The 26,386-nt window shown below is 39.1% G+C and overlaps 1 protein-coding gene across 1 annotated transcript in view; it reads right to left on the bottom strand.

Annotated features, from left to right (window-relative positions):
• Positions 1-26,386, bottom strand: part of LOC137431897 (lutropin-choriogonadotropic hormone receptor-like) — a 97,329-nt gene that overhangs the window by 34,761 nt on the left and 36,182 nt on the right. Inside the window, exon 8 of the mRNA XM_068123733.2 lies at positions 16,416-16,493. Coding sequence (XP_067979834.1) covers positions 16,416-16,493 — 78 coding nt within the window. The remainder of the gene's footprint in view (positions 1-16,415; positions 16,494-26,386) is intronic.

Below are 26,386 nucleotides of genomic sequence, written 5' to 3'. Positions count from 1 at the left end.
TCTTTACCAACCCTTGGGTTACCATAAACTTGACCACTGGCCAAATCATTCTGGATAACCACAGATACTCCCTCGACAGGAAGAGTGGCGTGTAAACCTACGGTGACCGGTCCTGACACCCAATCAGACTCTAACTGGATGACATGAAGTGGAGCTCTAACACAGCCGCCAATCCCCTGTAAACGAACACTATCACCAGTTGCTGTCTCCTCTGACAATGGCAAGATGCCTTCAATCATTAAAGATTGATGTGCTCCGGTGTCCCTCAATACCCTAACAGGTTTCCGGGTAGTCGGGTCTCCATCCAGTGACACGAACCCTTTTGAAATAAATGGTTGGTAACCCTTTTGAGGGAGATTTCTCACACTGGCCATTGCATTTGGAGTCATACTAGTCGAACTCCGCTCCTGACTTTCCTTTCCCAGAGCATAACAGTTGGAGATCAAGTGTCCAGGTTTATGGCAAAAAGCACAAGTAGGCCCTGAGGAGAACCTCGTGGTCTGCCAAGGCATGGGGGCGGCGGTCTGCCTCGAGCCCCCCGGACGATAGGTCTGTCTTGGAACCGCAGTCTTCTGATTTCTAGAAGTCGTGGTATCGGAGTGGTCCTCATTTTCATCTCGAGGCCGACCCCCTGAATCTTCGTTCTCCGCACCAGATGTATCATAACTCTCCGTGCGAACTCTAGGCGGGAAGTTAGGTTTATGGAACCTCATCCTGTGTGTTAAGGCATAGTCATCCGCCATGGTTGCTGCCTCATACAACTTTGGTACCTTCCTCTCATCCAGATGTACCTTAATGTCCGCATGGACACACTGTTGGAATTCCTCCACCAGGATCAATTGTCGCAATAGTTCGAAGTCTTTCCCGACTTCTTTTGAATCACACCACCGATCAAACATGGTTTCTTTCATTCTGGCAAACTCCACATGGGTCTCATTCTCCCTCTTCCTGGCGTTCCGGAATTTTTGCTGGTAAGCTTCAGGGACCAATTCATAGGCTTTGAGAATGGTTTTCTTCACTATCTCATAATCTGCACATTGCTCAATCGGTAAAGCCGAATAAATATCTTGAGCTTTACCCATCAGAACACTTTGTACAAATATGGTCCAGGACTCCTCCGGCCATTTTAGCATTTGAGCCACTTTCTCAAAGTGTAAAAAAAAACTTGGCTACCTCCTTTTCATTGAAGGGTGGAACCAGCCTCACATGTCTGCCAACATCCCAGGTGTTTTGACTAGTTGTCGAACCAGTCGGCATGGGTGGTACCTCTCCCCGTTCTCTCATTAACTACAGCTCCTTGACTTTAATTTCCTGCTGACGCGCCAATTCACGGTCCTTTAACTCCCTTTCGGCTCTTCTCTCCTCTGCTTCGAGTTCTCTTGCAGCTCTCCTTTCCTCTGCTTTTTTGTCTTCTAACCTTTCCTGGAGTTCTCTTTCCACTCTCCTTTCCTCTGTTTTTTTCTCTTCTAAGCTTTCCTGGAGTTCTCTTTCCACTCTCCTTTCCTCTGTTTTTTTCTCTTCTAACCTTTACTGGAGTTCTCTTTCCTGTACTTTTAACCTTTCCTGGAGTTCTCTTTCCACTCTCCTTTCCTCTGCTTTTTCTCTTCCAACCTTTCCTGGCTCTTCAATTATTGCATCCCCGTTTTTTGGAGCTCCACACTTTCTTGTTCTTCTGGTAACCAATCCAAGGCTCCCTCTCTCCATGTTCCTAGTTCCACCATAGATTCTATCACCACTATCTGCATCTCTGTTTTCTTCATTTTAGCTCGGACCTCCAAGCTAAAATTTTTGCCCAATATCAAGAGTTCCGATTTTAGTAACGCTCGGAACTGTGCCTCACTAGGGGTCGCTGTAAACTTCTCTGCGTCAAACTCCATGGTGACTATCCGTTAACACCTGTTAACCTTCACACAACAAATGTAAAAAATATTTATTTTTTTTTTGAAAAATTTGGGAATGTTGGAAAACCCATGCCTCCTTCCCCCAAGCGCTCTCCCTCCCACAGATCTTCGGTTGTCCCTGTTATCTGCTGTTGTACTTCTGTGCTTCCCTCTCTCTCCCCATCTTGTCTCCCGCTCCCTTTATTGTATGTTTTGTGTGTCCGTTTTTTTTTTGTGATTGATGTTAGCTCTTACACGAGACTCGATCTTGTATACAAAAAAGAAAAAAAAGAAAAAAACAATTTAAAAAACTCCGCACAATCCACCAATGGTGCCGATTCAAAACCAACCCCATCACCATCAATCAGTGGGTGTGCTCAGTTTGACTAGCAGAGTCTGATGGGTCATACCGTATAAATATTTTTAAACAATCAAATAACATTTTGGTAGTCAGAAATTTCACAAAGACATTCGTGTCCACCAATTTAGGACCTATTTTTAGTCACTGCAGCATAGACAAATGCACAGCCTGGAAGCAAATCTCTTCAAGGAAACAAGGGTAGTGTATAATGTCCTTGGCACAACTGTGAGTTCAAGAAATGTAAGATGACATTGAATGAAAAGGCAGTACAAAGGTTACTGCAAGAGGAATAAAAACAAGACCGAAAGTCTAACAGCGGTGTAGCCGGGCTTGCTAGATACTTTAGTTGAAGAGGATGGTATGACCTGGGTGGGGATACCAGTTATCAACGAATGTAAGTATTAAATTATTTTGAAGTACTGTAAGTCAATACGATGTCTGTCACCATGGAAGTGAAGAGATTACATTGAGACACTGGTTTATTCTATATGTTTCAAGTCAACAATGAACCATCCATACACCGCTTCAATCCAGTAACTTTTCAGTCATGACAAAGGGATTGCATTGTTGTACACCGCACCTTTCCTATGCCATCCCCAGGTGCTGCATAACGTCCTTGCTGGGCACCGAAGGGGGCTCGGCAGTGACGCACACTGAAAGGGAGTACTCAGTTTTCACTCTGGTTGTTTTCTTGTTTGTTTTCTTGTTTTCTTTCTTGTTTGTCCGGGCGAAATCTCAGCCATCCTTTGAGCTAGGAAGCTGAAATTTCGGCACAATAGTGAGCAAGTCCTTTGTCAAAAAAGGTATTTTTTGTTTTTTGATTAATGAATTAATTGAGGAGTTATTTAAATATTAGCGATTAATTAAGCACTTATTTATTTCCTTTCTCTTCTGGCCATGATCTCAGGCACCTTTTGAGTTAGGAAGATCATATTTGGACATGCCAATGACAAAGTGATTTGGCTGCAAAAGACATTTTTCATTTATTGATTAATCAATTAATCAATTAATAGATTAATTATTGAATTATTCGATTAATGACTAAAAATTGTTTTTTTAAAGTTACACATTCTGATGAAATGGTGGTGGTTTACGTGTTCTATTGGCGAAATAATTAATTATTTCATTTTTTTATGATTATTATTTATTTATTTTCATTATTAATTATTTCTTTATTTTATTTCTCATCTGGGCAATATCTCAGGCACCTTTTGAGCTAGGGAGCTGATATTTGGACATGACAATGCCCAATTGATTTGGCTGTAAAGGGTATTTTTGATTTATTGATTAATTAATTAATCGATTGATTATTTAATTATTCGATGAATGACTTCATTAATTATTTTTTTAAAGTTACAGATTCAGATGAAATGGTGGTGGTTTATGTGTTCTATGACCGAATTGATTAGTAATTTAATTTTGTAATGATTATTATTTATTTATTTTCATTATTAATCATTTATTTATTTTCTTTCTCATTTGGCCAATATCTCAGCCACCTTTTGAGCTAGGAAGCTAATATTTGGAAATGACAGTGACCAAGTGATGTGGCTATCAAGGATATTTTTGATTTATTGATTAATCATTTAATCGATTAATTATTTATTGATTAATTAATTATTAATTTTTTTTATTAATGACTTATTTAATTACATTTCTAAAAGATACATCTTCGGATGAAGCATGAGTGGTTTAGTTATGCTATTAGCCAATTGATGAAGAAAATATTTTGTGATAATCTTTCATTGATTTTAATTATGCAATTAATCGATCAATTATTGCACACCTCTCCCTCCCAATGCAATGTCTATGAGCTGCACCGCGGTATTTCCGGGCGCCGGAGGTGCCCCGACAATGCCGCGCTGTAGGACATTTAATTATTTGGCATGGGCGCGGTGTACTTTGAATGTATCTGTACTTGTTGTACACCGCACCTTTCCTATGCTATCTCCAGGCATTGCAAATAGTCATTGCCTGGCACCGAAGGGGGCTCGGCAGTGACGCACACTGAAAGGGAGTACTCAGTTTTCACTCTGGTTGTTTGTTTGTTTGTTTGTTTTCTTGGTTGTTTGTTTTCTTGGTTGTTTGTCCGGGCGATATCTCAGCCATCCTTTGAGCTAGAAAGCTGAAATTTCGGCACAATAGTGAGCAACTCCTTTGTCAAAAACAACATTTTTTGGTTTTTGATTAATCAATTAATTGAGGAGTTATTTAATTATTAGCGATTAATTAAGTACTTATTTAATTAATTAAATTTCCTTTCTCTTCTGACCATTAACTCAGGCACCTTTTGAGTTAGGAAGCTGATATTTGGACATGCCAATGACCAGGTGATTTGGCTGCAAAGGTTATTTTTGATTTATTAATTAATCAATTAATCAATTAATCGATTAATTATATAATTATTTGATGAATGACTAAAAAATTTTTTTTTAAGTTACAGATTCTGATGAAATGGTGGTGGTTTATGTATTCTATTAGCGAATCGATTAATAATTTCTTTTTTTATGATTATTATCGATTTATTTTCATTATTAATCATTTATTTATTTTCTTTCTCATTTAGCCAATATCGCAGGCACCTTTTGAGCTTGGAAGCTAATATTTGGACATGAGTGACCAAGTGATGTGGCTATCAAGGATATTTTTGATTTATTGATTAATCAATTAATCAATTAATCGATTAATTGTTTAATTATTCGATTAATTACTAAAAAAACATTATTTTTTCAGTTGCAGATTCTGATGAAATGGTGGTGGTTTATGTGTTATGTGACCGAATTGATTAATAATTTATTTTTTTAATGATTATTATTTATTTATTTTCATTATTAATTATTTATTTATTTTATTTCTCATTTGGCCAATATCTCAGGCACCTTTTGAGCTGGGAAGCTAATATTTGGACATGACAGTGACCAAGTGATGTGGCTATCAAGGATATTTTTGATTCATTGATTAATCATTTAATCGATTAATTATTTATTGATTAATTGATTAATTTATTTATTGATTAATCAATTAATTATTTAATTTTTTATTAATGCCTCATTTAATTAAATTTCTAAAAGATACATCTTCGGATGAAGCACTAGTGGTTTAGTTATGCTATTAGCCAATTGATTAAGAAAATGTTTTGTGATAATCTTTTATTGATTTTAACTATACAATTAATCAATCAATTACTGTACATCTCTCCCTCCCAATGCAGCCTCTATGAGCTGCACTGCGGTATTGCCGGGCGCGGAGGTGCCCCGGCAATGCCGCGCTGTAGGATATTTAATTATTTGGCATGGGGGCGGTGTACTTTGAATGTATCTGTACTTGTTTTCTTTCTTGTTTGTCCCGGCGAAATCTCAGCCATCCTTTGAGCTAGGTAGCTGAAATTTTGGCACAATAGTGAGCAAGTAGTTTGTCAAAAACAGTATTTTTTTTTGATTAATCAATTAATTGATGAGTTATTTAATTATTAGCGATTAATTAAGTACTTAGTATTAATTAAGTACTTCCTTTCTCTTCTCGGCATTATCTCAGGCACCTTTTGAGTTAGGAAGCTGATATTTGGACAGGCCAATGACCAAGTGATTTGGCTGCAAAGGCTATTTTTGATTTATTGATTAATCAATTAATCGATCAATTATTTAATTATTCGATTGATGACTAAAATTTTGTTTTTTTTTAAGTTACAGATTCTGATGAAATGGTGGTGGTTTATGTGTTATACTAGCGGGGTCACCCATGGGAATCCCACGGGCATGGATGTGTGTGACATTTCGACATATTGAGTTAGATGCTGCTCATTCATTTTTACAAAATGGTGACTGGCAAGTCATCAGATCCAGAAATGGTGTTATGAACACAATTTATTTATTTCACATAATATGTGACCCCTCACTCCTCTCCACCTGACACTCTCCTCTCTCCACCTGACACTCTCCTCTCTCCACCTAGCACTCCTCTCCTCTCCAATCCCTCACATCCCTCTCCTCTCCAATCCCTTACCTCTCCAATCCCTCACACTCCTCTCCTCTCCAATCCCTCACACGCCTCTCCAATCGCGCCTCACACTCCTCTCCAATCACGCCTCACACGCCTCTCCAATCGCTCCTCACACTCCTCTCCAATCGCGCCTCACACTCCTCTCCAATCGCGCCTCACACTCCTCTCCAATCGTGCCTCACACTCCTCTCCAATCGCGCCTCACACTCCTCTCCAATCGCGCCTCACACTCTGCTCCAATCGCGCCTCACACTCCTCTCCAATCGCGCCTCACACTCCCCTCCAATCACTCCTCACACCCCTCTCCAATCGCGCCTCACACTCCTCTCCAATCGCGCCTCACACTCCTCTCCAATCGTGCCTCACACTCCTCTCCAATCGCGCCTCACACTCCTCTCCAATCGCGCCTCACACTCCCCTCCAATCACTCCCCACTCTCCTCTCCAATCGCTCCTCACTCACCTCTCCAATCGTGCCTCACACTCCTCTCAAATTGCGCCTCACACTCCTCTCCAATCGCGCCTCACACTCCTCTCCAATCACACCTCACACTCCTCTCCAATCGCGCCTCACACTCCTCTCCAATCACGCCTCACACTCCTCTCCAATCGTGCCTCACACTCCTCTCCAATCGCGCCTCACACTCCTCTCCAATCACACCTCACACTCCTCTCCAATCGCGCCTCACACTCCTCTCCAATCGCGCCTCACACTCCTCTCCAATCGCGCCTCACACTCCCCTCCAATCACTCCTCACTCTCCTCTCCAATCGCTCCTCACTCGCCTCTCCAATCGCGCCTCACACTCCTCTCCAATCGCTCCTCACACTCCCCTCCAATCACTCCTCACACTCCTCTCCAATCATGCCTCACACTCCCCTCCAATCACTCCTCACTATCCTCTCCAATCGTGCCTCACACTCCTCTCCAATCGCGCCTCACACTCCTCTCCAATCATGCCTCACACTCCTCTCCAATCGCGCCTCACACTCCTCTCCAATCGCGCCTCACACTCCTCTCCAATCGCGCCTCACACTCCTCTCCAATCGCGTCTCACACTCCTCTCCAATCGCGCCTCAACTCCTCTCCAATCGCGCCTCACACTCCTCTCCAATCGCGCCTCACACTCCCCTCCAATCAATCCTCACTCTCCTCTCCAATCGTTCCTCACACTCCTCTCCAATCGCGCCTCACACTCCTCTCCAATCGTGCCTCACACTCCCCTCCAATCGTGCCTCACACTCCCCTCCAATCAATCCTCACTCTCCTCTCCAATCGCTCCTCACTTGCCTCTCCAATCGCTCCTCACTCGCCTCTCCAATAGCTCCTCACTCGCCTCTCCAATCGCTCCTCACTCGCCTCTCCAATCGGCTTTCCCCATGTCGTTTCTCTCGTTTTTCTCCCGTCTCTTTCTTTTTCTTGCTCCAAATCGGCCCGTCTCGCCCGTCGGCCCGTCGGAATCGAAAATCGGCCCGTCTTGCTTTCGTGCTTGCGCGTAAATAAATTGTGTTCATTACACCATTTCTGGATCTGATGACTTGCCAGTAACCATTTTGTAAAAACGAATGTGCAGCATCTAACTCAATATGTCGAAATGTCACACACATCCATGCCCGTGGGATTCTCACGGGTGACCCCGCAAGTTTGCATTGACGTTCGTCGATGGACTCATTCGCCCGTCTCATTCGTTTTCTTGCTGCATCCTGTTCAAGTCTGCGTTCTTCATCGATCGTCTCATTCATTTTGGAAATAGAAGTTTCCACGCAGCGCATGAATTGTCACGATCCTCAAGAGGAAGTGTCTCGTAATCATCAAATGATAAATGGCAAGTAAATTATATTGTGGAAAATTAAAGATTTCAAATAAACCTAATCAAAGTGTATGCGCACATAACTAATTTTAAAAAACGAAGAAATATCTCTCGGTAATTTCCTGAAACATATTTTACTTCCGGCTAATAATGTTGAATGAAATAAAAACGAAGAAATATATGTCGGCATCATTGTTGACGTTTTTGTGACGACTGTCATCAAACGAAAAAGTAATATATCTTAACGGAAAAGCAAAAGCGAATTTTTAATATATGTCGACACGTTGCCGTCGGTGTCATGTTGGGCGGTGTATGATACATCATGACGCGATTTTTAAAAATATATCTGCATTTTCCCGCGTGTGTGGAATGTTCTCAATTATTGCTGACACCGAGTCCAAAACCATCGATAAAAATGAAATCAGATGGTGAGTTAGATTGGAGATAAAGGCGTGAGAGAGACTCAATGGCCTTGAAGTTACAGGCCTTTGAGAATTCATTTCGTTCTATAAATGGCAACTTTCATCGGATTTTCTTCCCGTTTTTTTTCAACCGAGTCTAAAACTATGTTAGCGACTGTGAAAAATGAAATGATATATCGAATTTGATTTGAAATAAAACTGGGAGAGAGAGCAAGACACCACGGGCCTACAAAACAGGCCTCAAAGCTATGCGAGTTAATAAAATGGTGGATATTTGTTTATATGAAGCGAAGTCTCTCCCAGAATGGGTGGAGCTATGGGTGGAGCTACTCTGCAAACCGAGTAAGCCACACCCCGGACAGACGCCCAACAGACAGACAGACAGACAGAATCATCTACGGCTATTATAATAGAGATTAGCGAAATGATAATTATTTAATTTTTTTATGATTATTATTTATTTATTTTCATTGTTAATTATTTATATATTTTATTTCTCATCTGGGCAATATCTCAGGCACCTTTTGACCTTGGAAGCTAATATTTGTACATGACAATGACCAAGTGATCTGGCTGTAAAGGCTATTTTTGATTTATTGGTTAATTAATTAACCGATTAATTATTTAATTATTCGATGAATGACTTAATTAATTCATTATTTTATAGTTACAGATTCAGATGAAATGGTGGTGGTTTATGTATTCTATTAGCCAATTGATTAACTATTTAATTTTTTAATGATGATTATTTCTTTATTTTCATTATTAATTATTTATTTATTTTATTTCTCATCTGAGCAATATCTCAGGCACCTTTTGAGCTGGGAAGCTAATATTTGGACATGACAGTGACCAACTGATGTGGCTACAAAGGATATTTTTGATTTATTGATTAATCACTTCATCGATTCATTATTTATTGATTAATCAATTAATTTTTTTAATTTTTTTTAATTAATGCCTTATTTAATTAAATTTCCAAAAGATACATCTTCGGATGAAGCACTAGTTGGTTAGTTATGCTATTAGCCAATTGATTAAGAAAATATTTTATGATAATCTTTTCTTGATTTTAATTATGCAATTAATCAATCAATTATTGAGCACCTCTCCCTCCAAATACAGCCTCTATGAGCTGCACGGCGGTATTACTGGGTGCCATAGGCGCCCCGGCTATGCTGCGCTGTAGGACATTTAATTGTTTGGCATGGGGGCGGTGTACTTTGAATGTATCTGTACTTGTTGTACACCGCTCCTTTCCAATGCCATCTCCAGGCATTGCAAAACGTCATTGCCGGGCACCGAAGGGGGCTCGGCAGTGACGCATGCTGAAAGTGAGTACTCAGTTTTCACTCTGGTTGTTTTCTTTCTTTCTTTCTTTCTTGTTTGTTTGTTTTCTTGTTTGTTTGTCTGGGCGATATCTCAGCCATCCTTTGAGCTAGGAAGCTGAACTTTCGGCACAATAGTGAGAAAGTCCTTTGTCAAAAATGGTATTTTTTGTTTTTTGATTAATCAATTAATTGAGGAGTTATTTAATTATAAGCGATTAATTAAGTACTTATTTAATTGATTAAATTTCCTTTCTCTTCTGACCATTAACTCAGGCACCTTTTGAGTTAGGAAGTTGATATTTGGACATGCCAATGACCAGGTGATTTGGCTGCAGACTATTTTTGATTTATTAATTAATTAATTAATCAATTAATCGATTAATTTTTTAATTATTCGATTAATTACTACAATTTTTTTTAAAAATCAGTTACAGATTCTGATGAAATGGTGGTGGTTTACGTGTTCTGTGACCGAATTGATTAATAATTTAATTTTTTAATGATTATTATTTATTTATTTTCATTATTAATCTTTTTTTTTCTCTCTCTCTCATTTGGCCAATATCTGAGACACCTTTTGAGCTGGGAAGCTAATATTGGGACATGACAATGACCAAGTGATGTGGCTATCAAGGATATTTTTGATTTATTGATTAATCATTTAATCGATTAATTATTTATTCATTAATCGATTAATTATTTATTGATTAATCGATTAATTATTTATTGATTAATCAATTAATTATTTAATTTTTTATTAATGACTTATTTAATTAAATTTCTAAAAGATACATCTTCGGATGAATCACTAGTTGTTTAGTTATGCTATTAACCAATTGATTAAGAAAATATTTTGTGATAATTGTACATCGCTCCTTTCCTATGCCATCTCCAGGCATTGCCAAACGTCATTGCCGGGCACCGAAGGGGGCTCGGCAGTGACGCATGCTGAAAGGGAGTACTCAGTTTTCACTCTGGTTGTTTTCTTTCTTTCTTTCTTGTTTGTTTGTTTTCTTGTTTGTTTTCTTGTTTGTTTTTCCAGGCGATATCTCAGCCATCCTTTGAGCTAGGAAGCTGAAATTTCGGCACAATAGTGAGCATGTACTTTGTCAAAAACAGTATTTTTGTTTTTTGATTAATCAATTAATTGATGAGTTATTTAATTATTAGCGATTAATTAAGTACTTATATATTTCCTTTCTCTTCTGGCCATTATCTCAGGCACCTTTTGAGTTAGGAAGCTGATATTTAGACATGCCAATGAGCAAGAGATTTGGCTGCAAAGGCTATATTTGATTTATTGATTAATCAATAAATCAATAAATCGATTAATTATTTAATTATTCGATTAATGACTAGAATGTTTGGTTTTTTTTAAAGTTACAGATTCTGATGAAATGGTGGTGGTTTATGTATTCTATTAGCGAATCGATTAATAATTTCTTTTTTTATGATTATTATCGATTTATTTTCATTATTAATTAGTTATTTATTTTATTTCTCATCTGGGCAATTTCTCAAGGACCTTTTGAGCTAGGAAGCTGATATTTGGACATGCCAAAGACCAAGTGATTTGGCTGCAAAGGCTATTTTTGATTTATTGATTAATCAATTCATCAATTAATCGATGAATTATTTAATTATTCGATCAATGACAATTTTTTTTTTTTTTTAGTTACAGATTCGGATGAAATAAAGGAACCACCTTTGGAGGACATTTAGAGGACATAGGACATACAGATACAGACAGACCTTTAGAGGACATACAGATTCGGATGAAGTGGTGGTGATTTATGTGTTCTGTGAGCCAATTGATTAATTATTTTTAAAAATTATGATTATTATTTATTTATTTTCATTATTAATCATTTATTTATTTTCTTTCTCATCTGGGCAATATCTCAGGCACCTTTTGAGCTGGGAAGCTAATATTTGGACATGACAGTGACCAAGTGATGTGGCTACAAAGGATATTTTTGATTTATTGATTAATCACTTAATCGATTCATTATTTATTGATTAAAAAATGTATTTTTTTATTTTATTTTAATTAAGCCTTATTTAATTAAATTTCCAAAAGATACATCATCGGATGAAGCACTAGTGGTTTAGTTATGCTATTAGCCAATTGATTAAGAAAATATTTTATGATAATCTTTTCTTGATTTTAATTATGCAATTAATCAATCAATTATTGCGCACCTCTCCCTCCAAATACAGCCTCCATGAGCTGCACGGCGGTATTGCCGGGTGCCGTAGGCGCCCCGGCTATGCTGCGCTGTAGGATATTTAATTATTTCGCATGGGGGCGGTGTACTTTGAATGTATCTGTACTTGTTGTACACCGCTCCTTTCCAATGCCATCTCCAGGCATTGCAAAACATCATTCCCGGGCACCGAAGGGGGCTCGGCAGTGACGCACGCTGAAAGGGAGTACTCAGTTTTCACTCTGGTTGTTTTCTTTCTTTCTTTCTTTCTTGTTTGTTGTATACTGCTCCTTTCCGATGCCATCTCCAGGCATTGCAAAACGTCATTGCCGGGCACCGAAGGGGGCTCGGCAGTGACACACGCTGAAAGGGAGGAATCAGTTTTCACTCTGGTTGTTTTCTTTCTTTCTTTCTTGTTTGTTTGTTTTCTTGTTTGTTTGTCTGGGCGATATCTCAGCCATCCTTTGAGCTAGGAAGCTGAACTTTCGGCACAATAGTGAGAAAGTCCTTTGTCAAAAACCGTATTTTTTGTTTTTTGATTAATCAATTAATTGAGGAGTTATTTAATTATTAGCGATTAATTAAGTACTTATTTAATTAATTAAATTTCCTTTCTCTTCTGACCATTAACTCAGGCACCTTTTGAGTTAGGAAGCTGATATTTGGACATGCCAATGACCAGGTGATTTGGCTGCAGACTATTTTTGATTTATTAATTAATTAATTAATCAATTAATCGATTAATTATTTAATTATTCGATTAATTACTACAAATTCTTTTTTTAAATCAGTTACAGATTCTAATGAAATGGTGGTGGTTTATGTGTTCTGTGACCGAATTAATTAATAATTTAATTTTTTAATGATTATTATTTATTTATTTTCATTATTAATCTTTTTTTTTTTTTCTCTCTCATTTGGCCAATATCTCAGACACCTTTTGAGCTGGGAAGCTAATATTGGGACATGACAGTGACCAAGTGATGTGGCTATCAAGGATATTTTTGATTTATTGATTAATCATTTAATCGATTAATTATTTATTGATTAATCGATTAATTATTTTTTGATTAATCAATTAATTATTTAATTTTTTATTAATGACTTATTTAATTAAATTTCTAAAAGATACATCTTCGGATGAAGCACTAGTGGTTTAGTTATGCTATTAACCAATTGATTAAGAAAATATTTTGTGATAATTGTACACCGCTCCTTTCCTATGCCATCTCCAGGCATTGCAAAACGTCATTGCCAGGCACCGAAGGGGGCTCGGCAGTGACGCATGCTGAAAGGGAGTACTCAGTTTTCACTCTGGTTGTTTTCTTTCTTTCTTTCTTGTTTGTTTGTTTTCTTGTTTGTTTTCTTGTTTGTTTTTCCAGGCAATATCTCAGCCATCCTTTGAGCTAGGAAGCTGAAATTTCGGCACAATAGTGAGCAAGTACTTTGTCAAAAACTGTATTTTTGGTTTTTTGATTAATCAATTAATTGATGAGTTATTTAATTATTAGCGATTAATTAAGTACTTATATATTTCCTTTCTTTTCTGGCCATTATCTCAGGCACCTTTTGAGTTAGGAAGCTGATATTTAGACATGCCAATGACCAAGAGATTTGGCTGCAAAGGCTATTTTTGATTTATTGATTAATCAATAAATCAATAAATCGATTAATTATTTAATTATTCGATTAATGACTAGAATGTTTGGTTTTTTTAAAGTTACAGATTCTGATGAAATGGTGGTGGTTTATGTGTTCTATTAGCGAATCGATTAATAATTTCTTTTTTTATGATTATTATCGATTTATTTTCATTATTAATTAGGTATTTATTTTATTTCTCATCTGGGCAATTTCTCAAGGACCTTTTGAGCTAGGAAGCTGATATTTGGACATGCCAAAGACCAAGTGATTTGGCTGCAAAGGCTATTTTTGATTTATTGATTAATCAATTCATCAATTAATCGATGAATTATTTAATTATTCGATTAATGACAATTTTTTTTTTTTTTGTTTGTTTCAGATTCGGATGAAATAAAGGAACCACATTTGGAGGACATTTCGAGGACATAGGACATACAGATACAGACAGACCTTTAGAGGACATACAGATTCGGATGAAGTGGTGGTGATTTATGTGTTCTGTGAGCCAATTGATTAATTATTTTTTTAAATTATGATTATTATTTATTTATTTTCATTATTAATCATTTATTTATTTTCTTTCTCATCTGGGCAATATCTCAGGTACCTTTTGAGATGGGAAGCTAATATTTGGACATGACAATGACAAAGTGATGTGACTATAAAGGATATTTTTGATTTATTGATTTATCATTTAATCGATTAATTATTTATTGATTAATCAATTAATTAATTATTTTTTTATTAATGACTTCTTTAATTAAATTTCTAAAAGATACATCTTCGGATGAAGCACTAGTGGTTTAGTTATGCTATCAGCCAATTGATTAAGAAAATATTTTATGATAATCTTTTATTGATTTTAATTATGCAATTAATCAATCAACTATTGTACACCTCTCCCTCCCAATGCAGTCTCGATGAGCTGCATTGCGGTATTGCCGCGCTGTAGGATATTTAATTATTTGGCATGGGGGCGGTGTACTTTGAATGTATTTGTACTTGTTTTCTTTCTTGTTTTCTTTCTTTCTTTCTTGTTTGTCCAGGCAATATCTCAGCCATCCTTTGAGCTTGGAAGCTAACATTTCGGCACCATAGTGCGCAAGTACTTTCTCAAAAACAGTATTTTTTGTTTTTTGATTAATCAATTAATTGATGAGTTATTTGATTATTAGCGATTAATTAAGTACTTATATATTTCCTTTCTCTTCTGGGCATTATCTCTGGCACCTTTTGAGCTAGGAGGCTGATATTTGGACATGCCAATGACCAGGTGATTTGGCTGCAAAGGCTATTTTTGATTTATTAATTAATCAATTAATCAATTAATCGATTAATTATTGAATTATTGGAGTAATGACAAAAAAAATTTTTTTTTTAAGTTGCAGATTCTGATGAAATGGTGGTGTTTTATGTGTTCTGTGACCGAATTGATTAATAATTTTAATTTTTCATGATTATTATTTCGTTATTTTCATTATTAATCATTTATTTATTTTCTTTCTCATTTGGCCAATATCTCAGGCACCTTTTGAGCTAGGAAGCTAATATTTGGACATGACAGTGACCAAGTGATGTGGCTATCAAGGATATTTTTGATTTATTGATTAATCATTTAAACGATTAATTCTTTATTGATTAATCAATTAATTTTTTAATTTTTTATAAATGACTTATTTAATTAAATTTCTAAAAGATACATCTTCGGATGAAGCACTAGTGGTTTAGTTATGCTATTAGCCAATTGATTAAGAAAATATTTTGTTATAATCTTTTATTGATTTAAATTATACAATTAATCAATCAATTATTGTACACCTCTCCCTCCCAATGCAGTCTCTATGAGCTGCACTGCGGTATGGCCGGGCGACGGAGGCGCCCCGGCAATGCCGTGCTGTAGGATATTTAATTATTTGGCATGGGGGCGGTGTACTTTGAATGTATCTGTACTTGTTACCATTATATTTACTATATTATTCTTAATATTAATGTTATTATTATTATGACGAAGAGGATGTTACTGTTCAGAAAACACCGAGGCTAATTCCTTACTCCCACGATAATTAGTACACCACTTCTCATTTAGTCAACAATAAACCGTGCATGCACCACTTCAATCCAGTAACTTTGCAGTCACAACAATGGATTGCAGTGTTACGATTATATTTACTATATTATTGTTATTATTAACGGTATTATTATTATTATTATTATGAAAACAACACTACTGTATTAATAAACCTGGGATAATTTGTCCGAAGCGGCCTGAAGGTGACACATGAAGCCGAAGCCCGATACGTGCTGTGTTGTTGGAAGACCCATAATGTCGATGCTTTCGATATTCGATGGTCATTTTAACAATCGGTTTGTTTGTTTCACACTGAATGACAAACGTACAGGTAGAGCATGGCGATTGTGATATATGACAGGTTCGAAGATGTGTTCGGCCTGAATGGCATATAAATCAAAATTGTGGTGTGTGGAATCAGCCTCGTATGCCGTAATGACATCATAGACGGAATCACATCACCCCTGTCATGTGACCAGATCCTCAGTTTTGATTGGTGTACGCTTGTGAGGGACATAAATACATACATACATAAATACATACAGACAGAAAAACACTATTCGAGATGGCTTTGCCCAACGGGTTACGCCGTAAAAAATTAAACTGATCGACACATTCATGGGGGTAATACCAAGAGTAAAATGTTTACAATTCCAAAATTGGCTGGTGTCGATGACTGCTCGGAAATACGTACATGTTTAATGGCATTTGAAGAGCTCCAGAAAAGGCTTCCTGGTGAAATTTGCACAACTGATGATTATTCGTTAACAACCTGTGGGCAATAAAAGAAAGTTAGAATGAATGAACATGAAAGTTAAGAACACCTCTCGTGTGCACACCTTCTAAAGTGTATTTTTACTTCCACCACCAAAGGTGGATGGAGGTTATGTTTTCAGCCCTGTCTGCCTGTCCATTTGTGAACAAGATATCTCAAAAAGTTGTGGACGGATTCAGACGGAATTTGGCAGAGATGTAGCGCATGCGACAAGGACGAAATGATTCGATTTTGGTGAAGATCCGGAATCGGATCCGGCTACTAGAATTTTTAAAGTGATTCTTCACCATTGGGAGATAGGGACAAAATCGATACATAGCAGGATATCTCAAAACGTTGTGGACGGATTTGGAGGAAACTTGGTGGACCGGTTAGATGTCTGACAAGGACGATTCGATTCGATTTTGGCGAAGATCTGAATATGGATTCGGATATGAGAATTATTTAATTTTTTAAGTGATTCTTCACCATTGGGAAATCGGGCCAAAAACGATACATAGCAGGATACCTCAAAAGGTTATGAATGGATTTGGATGAAACTTGTTGGACAGGTTGTGTGTGTGACAAGGAAGAACCAATTCAATTTTGGTGAAGATCCCGATCCGGATCCAGCTAGTAGAATTTTTAAAGTGATTCTTCACCATTGAGTGATATGGCCAAAAACGAGGGGCAGATCAGGGTATGAAAGACTGGACCTATCTATGGTGATTCCTGTGATTGATTTTGATTAAATGTGATTCTGCATTGTGATTTTTTTGGTCTACTCTGCGATACAAAACATAAACTGTTCACCAGGCGGAGGTATGTTCTCCACTGAGTGCCATTCTAGTACAATATAAAATATTATATATATCACCGCCAGGAGTTTAAGCAATAAGGTGAAAGTGCTTGAAGCCAAGGTAGATAGTGAAGAATATGATGTAGTTGCAGGAAGCAAGGAGAGTAACTGGAGGAAAGGACTAGAAGGTTACAAGATGTACAGGTGTGATAGGAAAGAGAAAATAGGAGGGCGAGTCACAGTCTGGGTAAAATATAGTCTTGTGTTGAGAAGGAGGGAATTAATGTAGAGGATTCTGTGTGGATAAAGATTATAGATTGTAAGAACAGTAACATACTCATAGGATGCTTTTATATGGCTCTTGGTGTGAAGGAAGTTGAGCAAAGGCCATGTGGTATGAGAAGACCATTGGTGTTAGGGGATTCTAACTTGCCAGGGAGAGATTAGGTTCATGAAGAGGGAAAGGGCAGAGCAAATGAGGGAGGATTTCCTCGATCTAATCCAGGATTGCTTTTTAACGCAGTTTGGAGATAAGCCAACGAGGTGGGGTGCAGTGTTAGACCTCCTTTTAATCAAAGAAAAGACCAATTACTGCACCGTGGTCACAAGAAGGAATTAACAATACATACATAGCCTACATACACATACACACACACACACACACCATATATAAATATATATATATATATGTATATATATATATATATATGTATGTATGTATATATATATATATATATATATATATATATATATATATATATATATATATATATATATATATATATATATATATATATATATATATATATATATATATAAATGTGTGTATACAGTCACGTGAAAAAGTAAGTACACCCCATGTAAACTTTTGACTTTTTCAACATATTTCAACATACAGCTATTTCATCTGCATTTCAACAATATTGATAGATAAAGGTGATATAATATAACAAATATCATGAAACATTTACATTTTGTAGTCCATTGTATAATTTAAATAAACATAAATGCAAATTTCGCATGTGAAAAAAGTAAGTACACCCCTACATTTATCACTACTTCAAATACCTAAAATTAGGATCAGGTGCACCAGCTCAGGTGCAAATGATTACAACATCGTCAGAGAGGATCTTGGAGGAACCTGTCTTATTTAAACCTCAGACATTTAGTTTGGTTTGCTCTTCGTTGTTGAAGTGTGCGGCGTCACCATGTCGAGATCAAAAGAGCTCTCTGATGCCTTCAGAAAGAAAGTTATAGATTCCTACTAGTCTGGGAAGGGATTTAGAAAGATCTCCAAACAATTTGAAATCAATCATTCGACTGTCCGGAAGATCATCTACAAGTGGAGAAGATTCCAAACAACTGCCAAATTGTTCAGGCCAGGCCGCCCCAGCAAGTTCAGCCCGAGAGCAGACCGCAAGATGCTGAAAGAAATCTCTAAGAACCCCAGAATGTCATCACGGGACATACAGGTAACTCTTGCCACTGTTGATGTCAAAGTGCACGAGTCTACTGTAATGAAAATGTATCTAAGTTGAACCCAGGCGTGATGCTCTCTCTGGCCACTGAGAGGCGTCTATAAGAGCTCGGACGATAGTTGCTCCGAGACACTCCTGTGACATTTAATCTATGCCATGTAGACTCGGATGGTGTGTATACGTAGTTAGTCTAGGCTTGCTTGCATTGATTGATATTACTGAACTTTCTCCATGATTCCATGATCCTGATATATTGCATGATTGTATTTTTACAGGATGTTGCCAGAGATCAAATTGTCATTAAACCTACCTTCAGGACAATGTCGTGGAACTGATTTCCATTACAATTAATGACAATTTATCTCGCTGTCCAATCGAGAACAAGAGGCGAACGTGAACGACATGGCAGGACACCGAATGATTCAAGTGCCGCAATTTGCAGCCGACCCGCAAGCAGTGGATGCGGGTGCGGAACTGACACATTGGCTGAAAACCTTGGACAATTCAAGGCCCAGGAAACCGCCATCACCAATGAAACGAAATTAGAGGTGCTACAAACAAAAGCGCATCATAACGTTTACCGGGCTATCGAACAGTGCGTGACGTTTGATGCAGCCGTGACAGAGCTGAAGCGAATCTACATCAAGAAACGAAGCACGGTTTATTCTCGGCATCTGCTCGCAGTACGAAAGCAACAGCCCATGGAGACTCTAGACCAATTCGCGCAATAACTCCGGCGTCTGATGACCGAGAGCGCACCGGAGGTATGTACACATGAACAAGATTGTGATGATATTGTACGCGATTCTTTCGTCGCTGGAATCAAATCCCCAGTCGTGAGACAACGGCTTCTCGAAGAAGCAGACTTGACGCTCGCTGAAGCCCTACGGCTGACTCACTTCTATACCCAAGCGCGGGAACAATCCGACGCGTATGAACACCCATACGTCACTGCGGGGACATCTCGGCAAGCTCGACCGGAGAGAGCAACCGCCGGCAGCTTTGCTGCATCAGGGCCTGGGCAGCTCACCATCATATAATCCACTATGAATTATTCATTGTACCAGAGGGTGCTTGAGGATAATGTGAGGCCATCTGTCGGAAAGTTGAAGCTCAACCGACGGTGGACCTTGCAACATGACAATGACCCTAAACATACCAGTAAACCCACCAAGGAATGGCTGAACAGAAAGAAATGGAGGGTTCTGGAATGGCCAAGTCAAAGCCCGGATCTAAATCCCATCGAGATGTTGTGGGGGGATTTGAAACGAGCTGTGCATGCAAGAAACCCCTCAAACATCGCACAGCTGAAAGAATTCTGCATGGAGGAGTGGGCAAAAATTTCTCCCAGTCGATGTCAGAGACTGGTAGACAGTTATAAGAAACGCCTACTTGAGGTTGTTTCTGCCAAAGGGGGCAATACCACCTATTGGAGCCAAGGGTGTACTTACTTTTTCCACATGCGAAATTTGCATTTATGTGTGTTGAAATTATACAATGGACTACAAAAGTAAATGTTTCATGATATTTGTTATATTATATCACCTTTATCTATCAATATTGTTGAAATGAAGATCAAATAGGTGTATGTTGACATATGTTGAAAAAGTCAAAACTTTACATGGGGTGTACTTACTTTTTCATGTGACTGTATACACACATTTATATTTATATATATATTTATATATATATATTGTTACGGACCGCGGATAAGATGTTCCTTTTGCCGAGCGGAGGCCCCGCGGCCCTAACAGTTACCCCGACTAACCCGATTCCCGAACGTTGGCCGGATCGCGCCACAGATATTCAATATGGAAAAGACAAAAGCGACACGGCTGTGAAGAAGAGGAAGAAGACGAAAAGGTTGGAAATACGAATATAATTTATTTACTATTTACAGGCTCAAAATAACCAAGGAAGAAGGAAAGATAATAAAATAATATACAGAAGATTTTAGAGACACAGTGCAACGCTAGCTTATACGAGCTTAATTAAATACCCAGGGACAAAACAAACAGAACAAACTCACGTACACAAAAGGATGGAAAGGCAGGAGGTGGATGGCTGGAGGGAAAGGAAGGTCCACCGGTACTGCAGCACGATCGGCGCGTTTGGCAGCCGCCGTTCCTTCACGGCCCCGCTCACAACTGCCGTCCAGGCCCCAAGCTGCTGTATCTGAAGCTGCTGTGGCTGTTGCTCCTGGACGTCGCGTGCTTTGCCAGGACTCATCTGGTCCAACCACACAACTGAACCACGTGCTTGCTTCTTGCCCAACTCTCTTGCTTGGTCCAACTTTGGCGAGCAAGGCGACGAATAGCAGGCTTTGTGCTTCCCTGGATGATCTTCTCTCTGCTCTTCTCTGGATGATCTCCTTAATGTTCTTTCCTGGATGATCTTTCTGGATGATCTCACGCAGTCCTTGCGTGTGCGCTTTTATAACGCCTCCGGCGATCAAGCCGCCGGCCTTCAGGACACGCCCCTCGGTGTGCTCACCTCGGCCCTGGTTGGTCGCGCGACCCTCTGGCTCCGCCCTTGATGACGACGGGCGGGCACGCCCGTCTTCCCCGACCCGAGCACATGTTCAATGGTGGTTTTGGAGGGGATGTAATTGGCAATTGAGGCTTGGCAATGATAAAAGGGGAAAGTGAAAGGAATCTACTCTATTTCACTTGGTGCAATGGAGTGTCATCTTAATGGGAGACAAGGCCTTACCCTAATACACATAATAAAGGTATAACTATCAACCAGGGGGAAATCTATGATTGGCTGACGTGTATGCTTTATGGACTAATTATGGGACGCCCTTTGACCTTTACACAACACTGGAGGCAGGAGGGTCCAGAATCAAGCAATATTAATAAAACACACAATAGAAAAAATACAATCCTCATATCCACAACAATATATATATATATATATATATATATATATATATATATATATATATATATATATATATATATATATATATATATATATATATATATATATAACTGTAAGAAATAGTAGAAACTCCAAAGTACGAGCAGGGCGTCTCATTTGTATTGAATAAATAATCGTTAGATTAAATAAGACGCGGACGTAGCTTCAGGACGTCGATCTTTTTACAATTTTACAATTTTCAGTCGACAATTAAAGATCGACGTCCTGAAGCTACGTCCGCGTCTTATTTAATCTAACGATTATATATATATATATATATATATATATATATATATATATATATATATATATATATATATATATATATATACAGACTTGGCATTTAATATGGAATATTTTTTTTGTGGGGCTGAACTTAATTTTCAAGATGACTTAGAACCAAAAGTTCATTGGAATTATGTTGAAATTATTCTAGATTTTGTTAATGTGACCTTTAAAAGAAACAAAAACCACATTTGACATTTTGAAGCAAATAAATTGATCCTTGAAAGTGATGTAAACTGATATCGAACTCAATTCACAGACAGTACTGTGTTAAACTTCTGTGCGTTTTACAGAAGTATCTCTATATTTTGCACATTAGCCAAAAAAATTTTTAACAAAAACAAAAGTTAAATTACGACTGGGATTACGGACAGTAAAATTACAGTTCAGTACTTCGTGTAACCCCCACCAGCATTCAGGAGAGCACATACACGTTGAGGCATGCTGTTCACGAGATTTGCCAAGGTTTGGACAGGAATTCGCTTGCCATGCAGTTACAATAGCCTGCTGCAATTCACGCACAGAGGCAGGCTGCTGGTTCGGGTGGTCCAAAAAACATCGATCTCTCCGATTTTGATGCTCTACTGGATTATTGTTAGAAATGGTCTAAAACATTCACCCACCAAATATTTTCGCTCAATTCCATCTAGAAACTCATACACACTTCAATTGAAATATGGCATTTTTCACCAAATTTGGTTATTTTCGGCAAATATGGACAAAAGTTAAAATCATGTGACACAAATGTATTTATTACAGATTTCACATAATGTGACTAAAATGTGGCACAGGCATCAAGTAAATTATCTCATCTGAACCATTTCCATAAATATCTTGATAAAAGATATACGAACAATTGGATAGGATATGGCATTTCAAGTTCTAGACCTATGTTGATGTGTACGCATATAATGACATAAAAAGCATAGCATCTTGGAGTTAGTGTGATGTATGTGTGATGTATGTATGCGTTTATAGATGACTCAGATGCAAAATATTTTTTGGGTGAATGATTTAGACCATTTCTAACAATAATCCAAAAGAGCATCAAAATCCAGATAAAAAAGTGATTTCTTTTGCATTTTTGGACCACCCTTCTGCTGGTCCGGTGTTGTCGATTTGACGCGTTAATTCTGCCCACAAGTTCTCTATCGGATTCATATCCGGGGACATGGCAGGCCACTCCATATGCTCCACACCACGGTCAGCAAGAAAGTGTTGGATCATGCGAGCACGATGAGGCCGTGCATTGTCATCTTGGAAGACAAAGTTTCCTCGAAAGGCTGCACGAACAAATGGAAGCAATGTTTCTTCCAGAATGGCCCTGTGCTTGAACTGGTTCAGGTTTCCATTCAGAACAACCAGGTCAATTTTGCCCCCTGCATGAAAAGCAGCCCAAACGGTCACCCCACCACCTCCAGCTTGGACTCTTGGCACTATACAATCTTCGTTGTAGGCTTCATGCACTTGTCTGCACACTCGGACGCGGCCATCTTGACGATAGACCAGAAATCTAGACTCATCACTGAAGATCACGTGATTCCAGTGTCCTGGCTGCCATTGACGGTGCTCTCTGGCCCACTGCAATCGGCGCTCGCGGTGTTGTCTGGTCAGACGTGGCTTTCTCAGGGGACGCCTGGCACGATAGCCTGCTTGAACCTGTCGTTGGTTGACTCGCCTTCTGGATACAGGCACATTTGTCCGTTGCTGCCACTCAGCCCTAAGCCAATTAGCTGACTTGGTGCGGCCATTGCGGACTAACCGGTGCAGCTGGCGATCATCACTCCTTGTGGTTTTGCGGGACGTCCTGGCTTCGGTATTGGAGTAGGGACACCCCTCTGAGCATTTCATTTCAGGATATTTGACACCTGACCTTGAGTGATGCCATACTGCCAAGCAAAAGCACGCTGTTTCATGCCGGAATTTCGTAAAGCCACCACTAAATGACAAACAGCATTGTCGAGTTGACGGACCATCTCCAGGGGCAGCGGCAATAACTTTTGTTGACGTGCAGCAGTTGGTTTCCACTAATACAGAATGCAACAACCCTTATATACCCGATTGTGAAGCCAATCGTCAAATGTACCTGTCCGTACATTTTGTCACGCCACCTGTGATATAATCCTGTTATTGACTTCTTGCTGTGACAGACAATCAGTGACATGGCTCTTTTAACAAAGAAATCACCAAAGCGTAAAAGAAACTCACCAGATTGATACCCGAGTTCAGAAAGTAAACCCAAGTCAAGAAAAAAAAGATATTCCATATTAAATGCCAAGTCTGTATATATATATACGTATATATATATATATATATATATATATATATATATATATATATATTCTGTCGTGTAACTGCTCTCAGTTAACACCGGGAGAGTCACGGAAGGCAATCAAGCGTTACTCCTGGGCGTTCAGTTCAAATGCGGACTTTATATATCTGCGCCGGAGGAAGAAAGGGAAGGGGTAACTGAAATTTTCCTGTGGTCCCACCCGCGATTCCCGAACCTGCAGGAATAACTCAAACAAAGACGGGTTTAAAATGTACAAGGAAAATAACAAAAGGATTTAATAAAAGAAAATACCGATAACAAGAGAAACGTGAAGTCCTAAACGGGATGTCCCCCACACCAGACTTGAACACAGACAAAGGGAAGAAAAAACTGAAAAATAATGGGGTGTGTGTGCACTTAGCTCCGATCACTGGTGGGATCTCGTCAGGGTCTGTGAACGGGTCCGGAGGTATCGAGGCCCACTGGGGACACGCCCAGTGGGCCTCGATGGTTTGCCCTTGTTCACCAAGCCTCGATGCGCCATGCCAACTTGTTCAGGGCTGCAGCGACCAGCAGCACTCGTCCACGTGGAGAACCGCAGTTCTCAGGCCACAGCCCTTCCTGCCGCCTCTGCACGTCTCCCGATGGCATCTCTGAACATGGTCGGCCCGATCGCTTCCTGGAGCCTGTCGCCCATGCACAATCGCTCGCCAGCGACCAGCAGCACTCGTCCACGTGGAGAACCACAGTTCTCAGGCCGCAGCTCTTCCTGCTGCCTCTGCACATCTCCCGATGGCATCTCTGAACACGGTCGGTCCAATCGCTTCCTGGAGCCTGTTGCCCATGCACAATCGCTCGCGAGGTCCGGAACGCGAACATGCACAAGAGCGCGAGGGAGCAAGAGCAAGAGGGAAAATGCCAGTTCGAGAGTTCTTTTAACATCCTGTTCCTGACATCATCGGCGCTTCTTTTCCAATATCCGCAGGCCAACACCACCGGCCCAGCTCTGCACCAATCAGCGCGCTGCTTCTGGCTCGCCCTTCTCTATGCCAATCAGTGAGTGCCTTCTTACTCTGCCCTGGGCAATCACGGCTCTTCGGGGCATGTCTTCGGCCTGCTTGACCTCAATGTGTGCTTCCCAATGGTGTAATTAGCGGCAGCACCCAATGTCCTGGCTTCCTGGTGGTTTTTATTGTTATTTAGTGTCGTTTAATGGCCATTCTAACTGGTGTCTATGGTGCGGTGCCAAAAAGGATAAAGGATAGATCACTGAGGTTTGACGAACAGGGGAATTTACATAATCCCTACAACTAGTTAACACATGGGCCATTCTCGTATGACCACAATTATTCACTCTTACGCGACAACCGGCTAAACAAAACTTACTACATGGTGATTGTTGTTACCCAACATCCGGAGCACGTTAATTTATACATCCTACCTGTTCTAAGGTAATCCCTGCCCCACCGACATAACAATACATATATATATATATATATATATATATATATATATATATATATATATATATATATGTATATACATATATATATATATATACTGTATATACATATATATATATATATATATATATATATATATATATATATATATATATATATATATATATATATATATATATATATAGATATATTGTTGCGGGTTCGTCGCCGGCCTTCTCCCCTTACCAAGGGGGGATTAGTCCCCTTGTCTTTGACTGACCAGCGTGACGCGGGACCTACGACGTCCCTTCCGGACAGCGCGAAATAGGGTATTAGGACCAAATTCGCTATTACCTAAATACTCGCGCTGCCCTGAAGCAAGGAGATAAGCCCCGCACGAACCACGTGTGTTGATACACCGAGCGGTTGCGTACACGTGATCCGCGCCGTTGTCTCTTACTAGACCCCGATTCAAGCGGTTCTTATTCTTACCACGCTTAGTCAATGGAGAAATCACAAAGGCGATCAAATTGGGAAGCAAAGGAATAACAGGTTTAATTATTATTATTTACAATGTACAATTGTTCAAGAGCAGAGGCACAGAGCAAATCCTTAAAATCAGTCTTACTTAATACCCAAGGACACGGGCCCGTCTCACGAACACACTCACACGGGGATTGCAGATGGCAGGACGATGTTCACCAGCGCGTCCA

Source organism: Myxine glutinosa, chromosome 1, assembly GCF_964187855.1.
Source record: "Myxine glutinosa chromosome 1, kmMyxGlut1.1, whole genome shotgun sequence".
Classification (NCBI taxonomy): domain Eukaryota; kingdom Metazoa; phylum Chordata; class Myxini; order Myxiniformes; family Myxinidae; genus Myxine; species Myxine glutinosa.
Note: the sequence above shows the minus strand (reverse complement) of the source record. Positions and strands in the feature narration are given on the sequence as shown.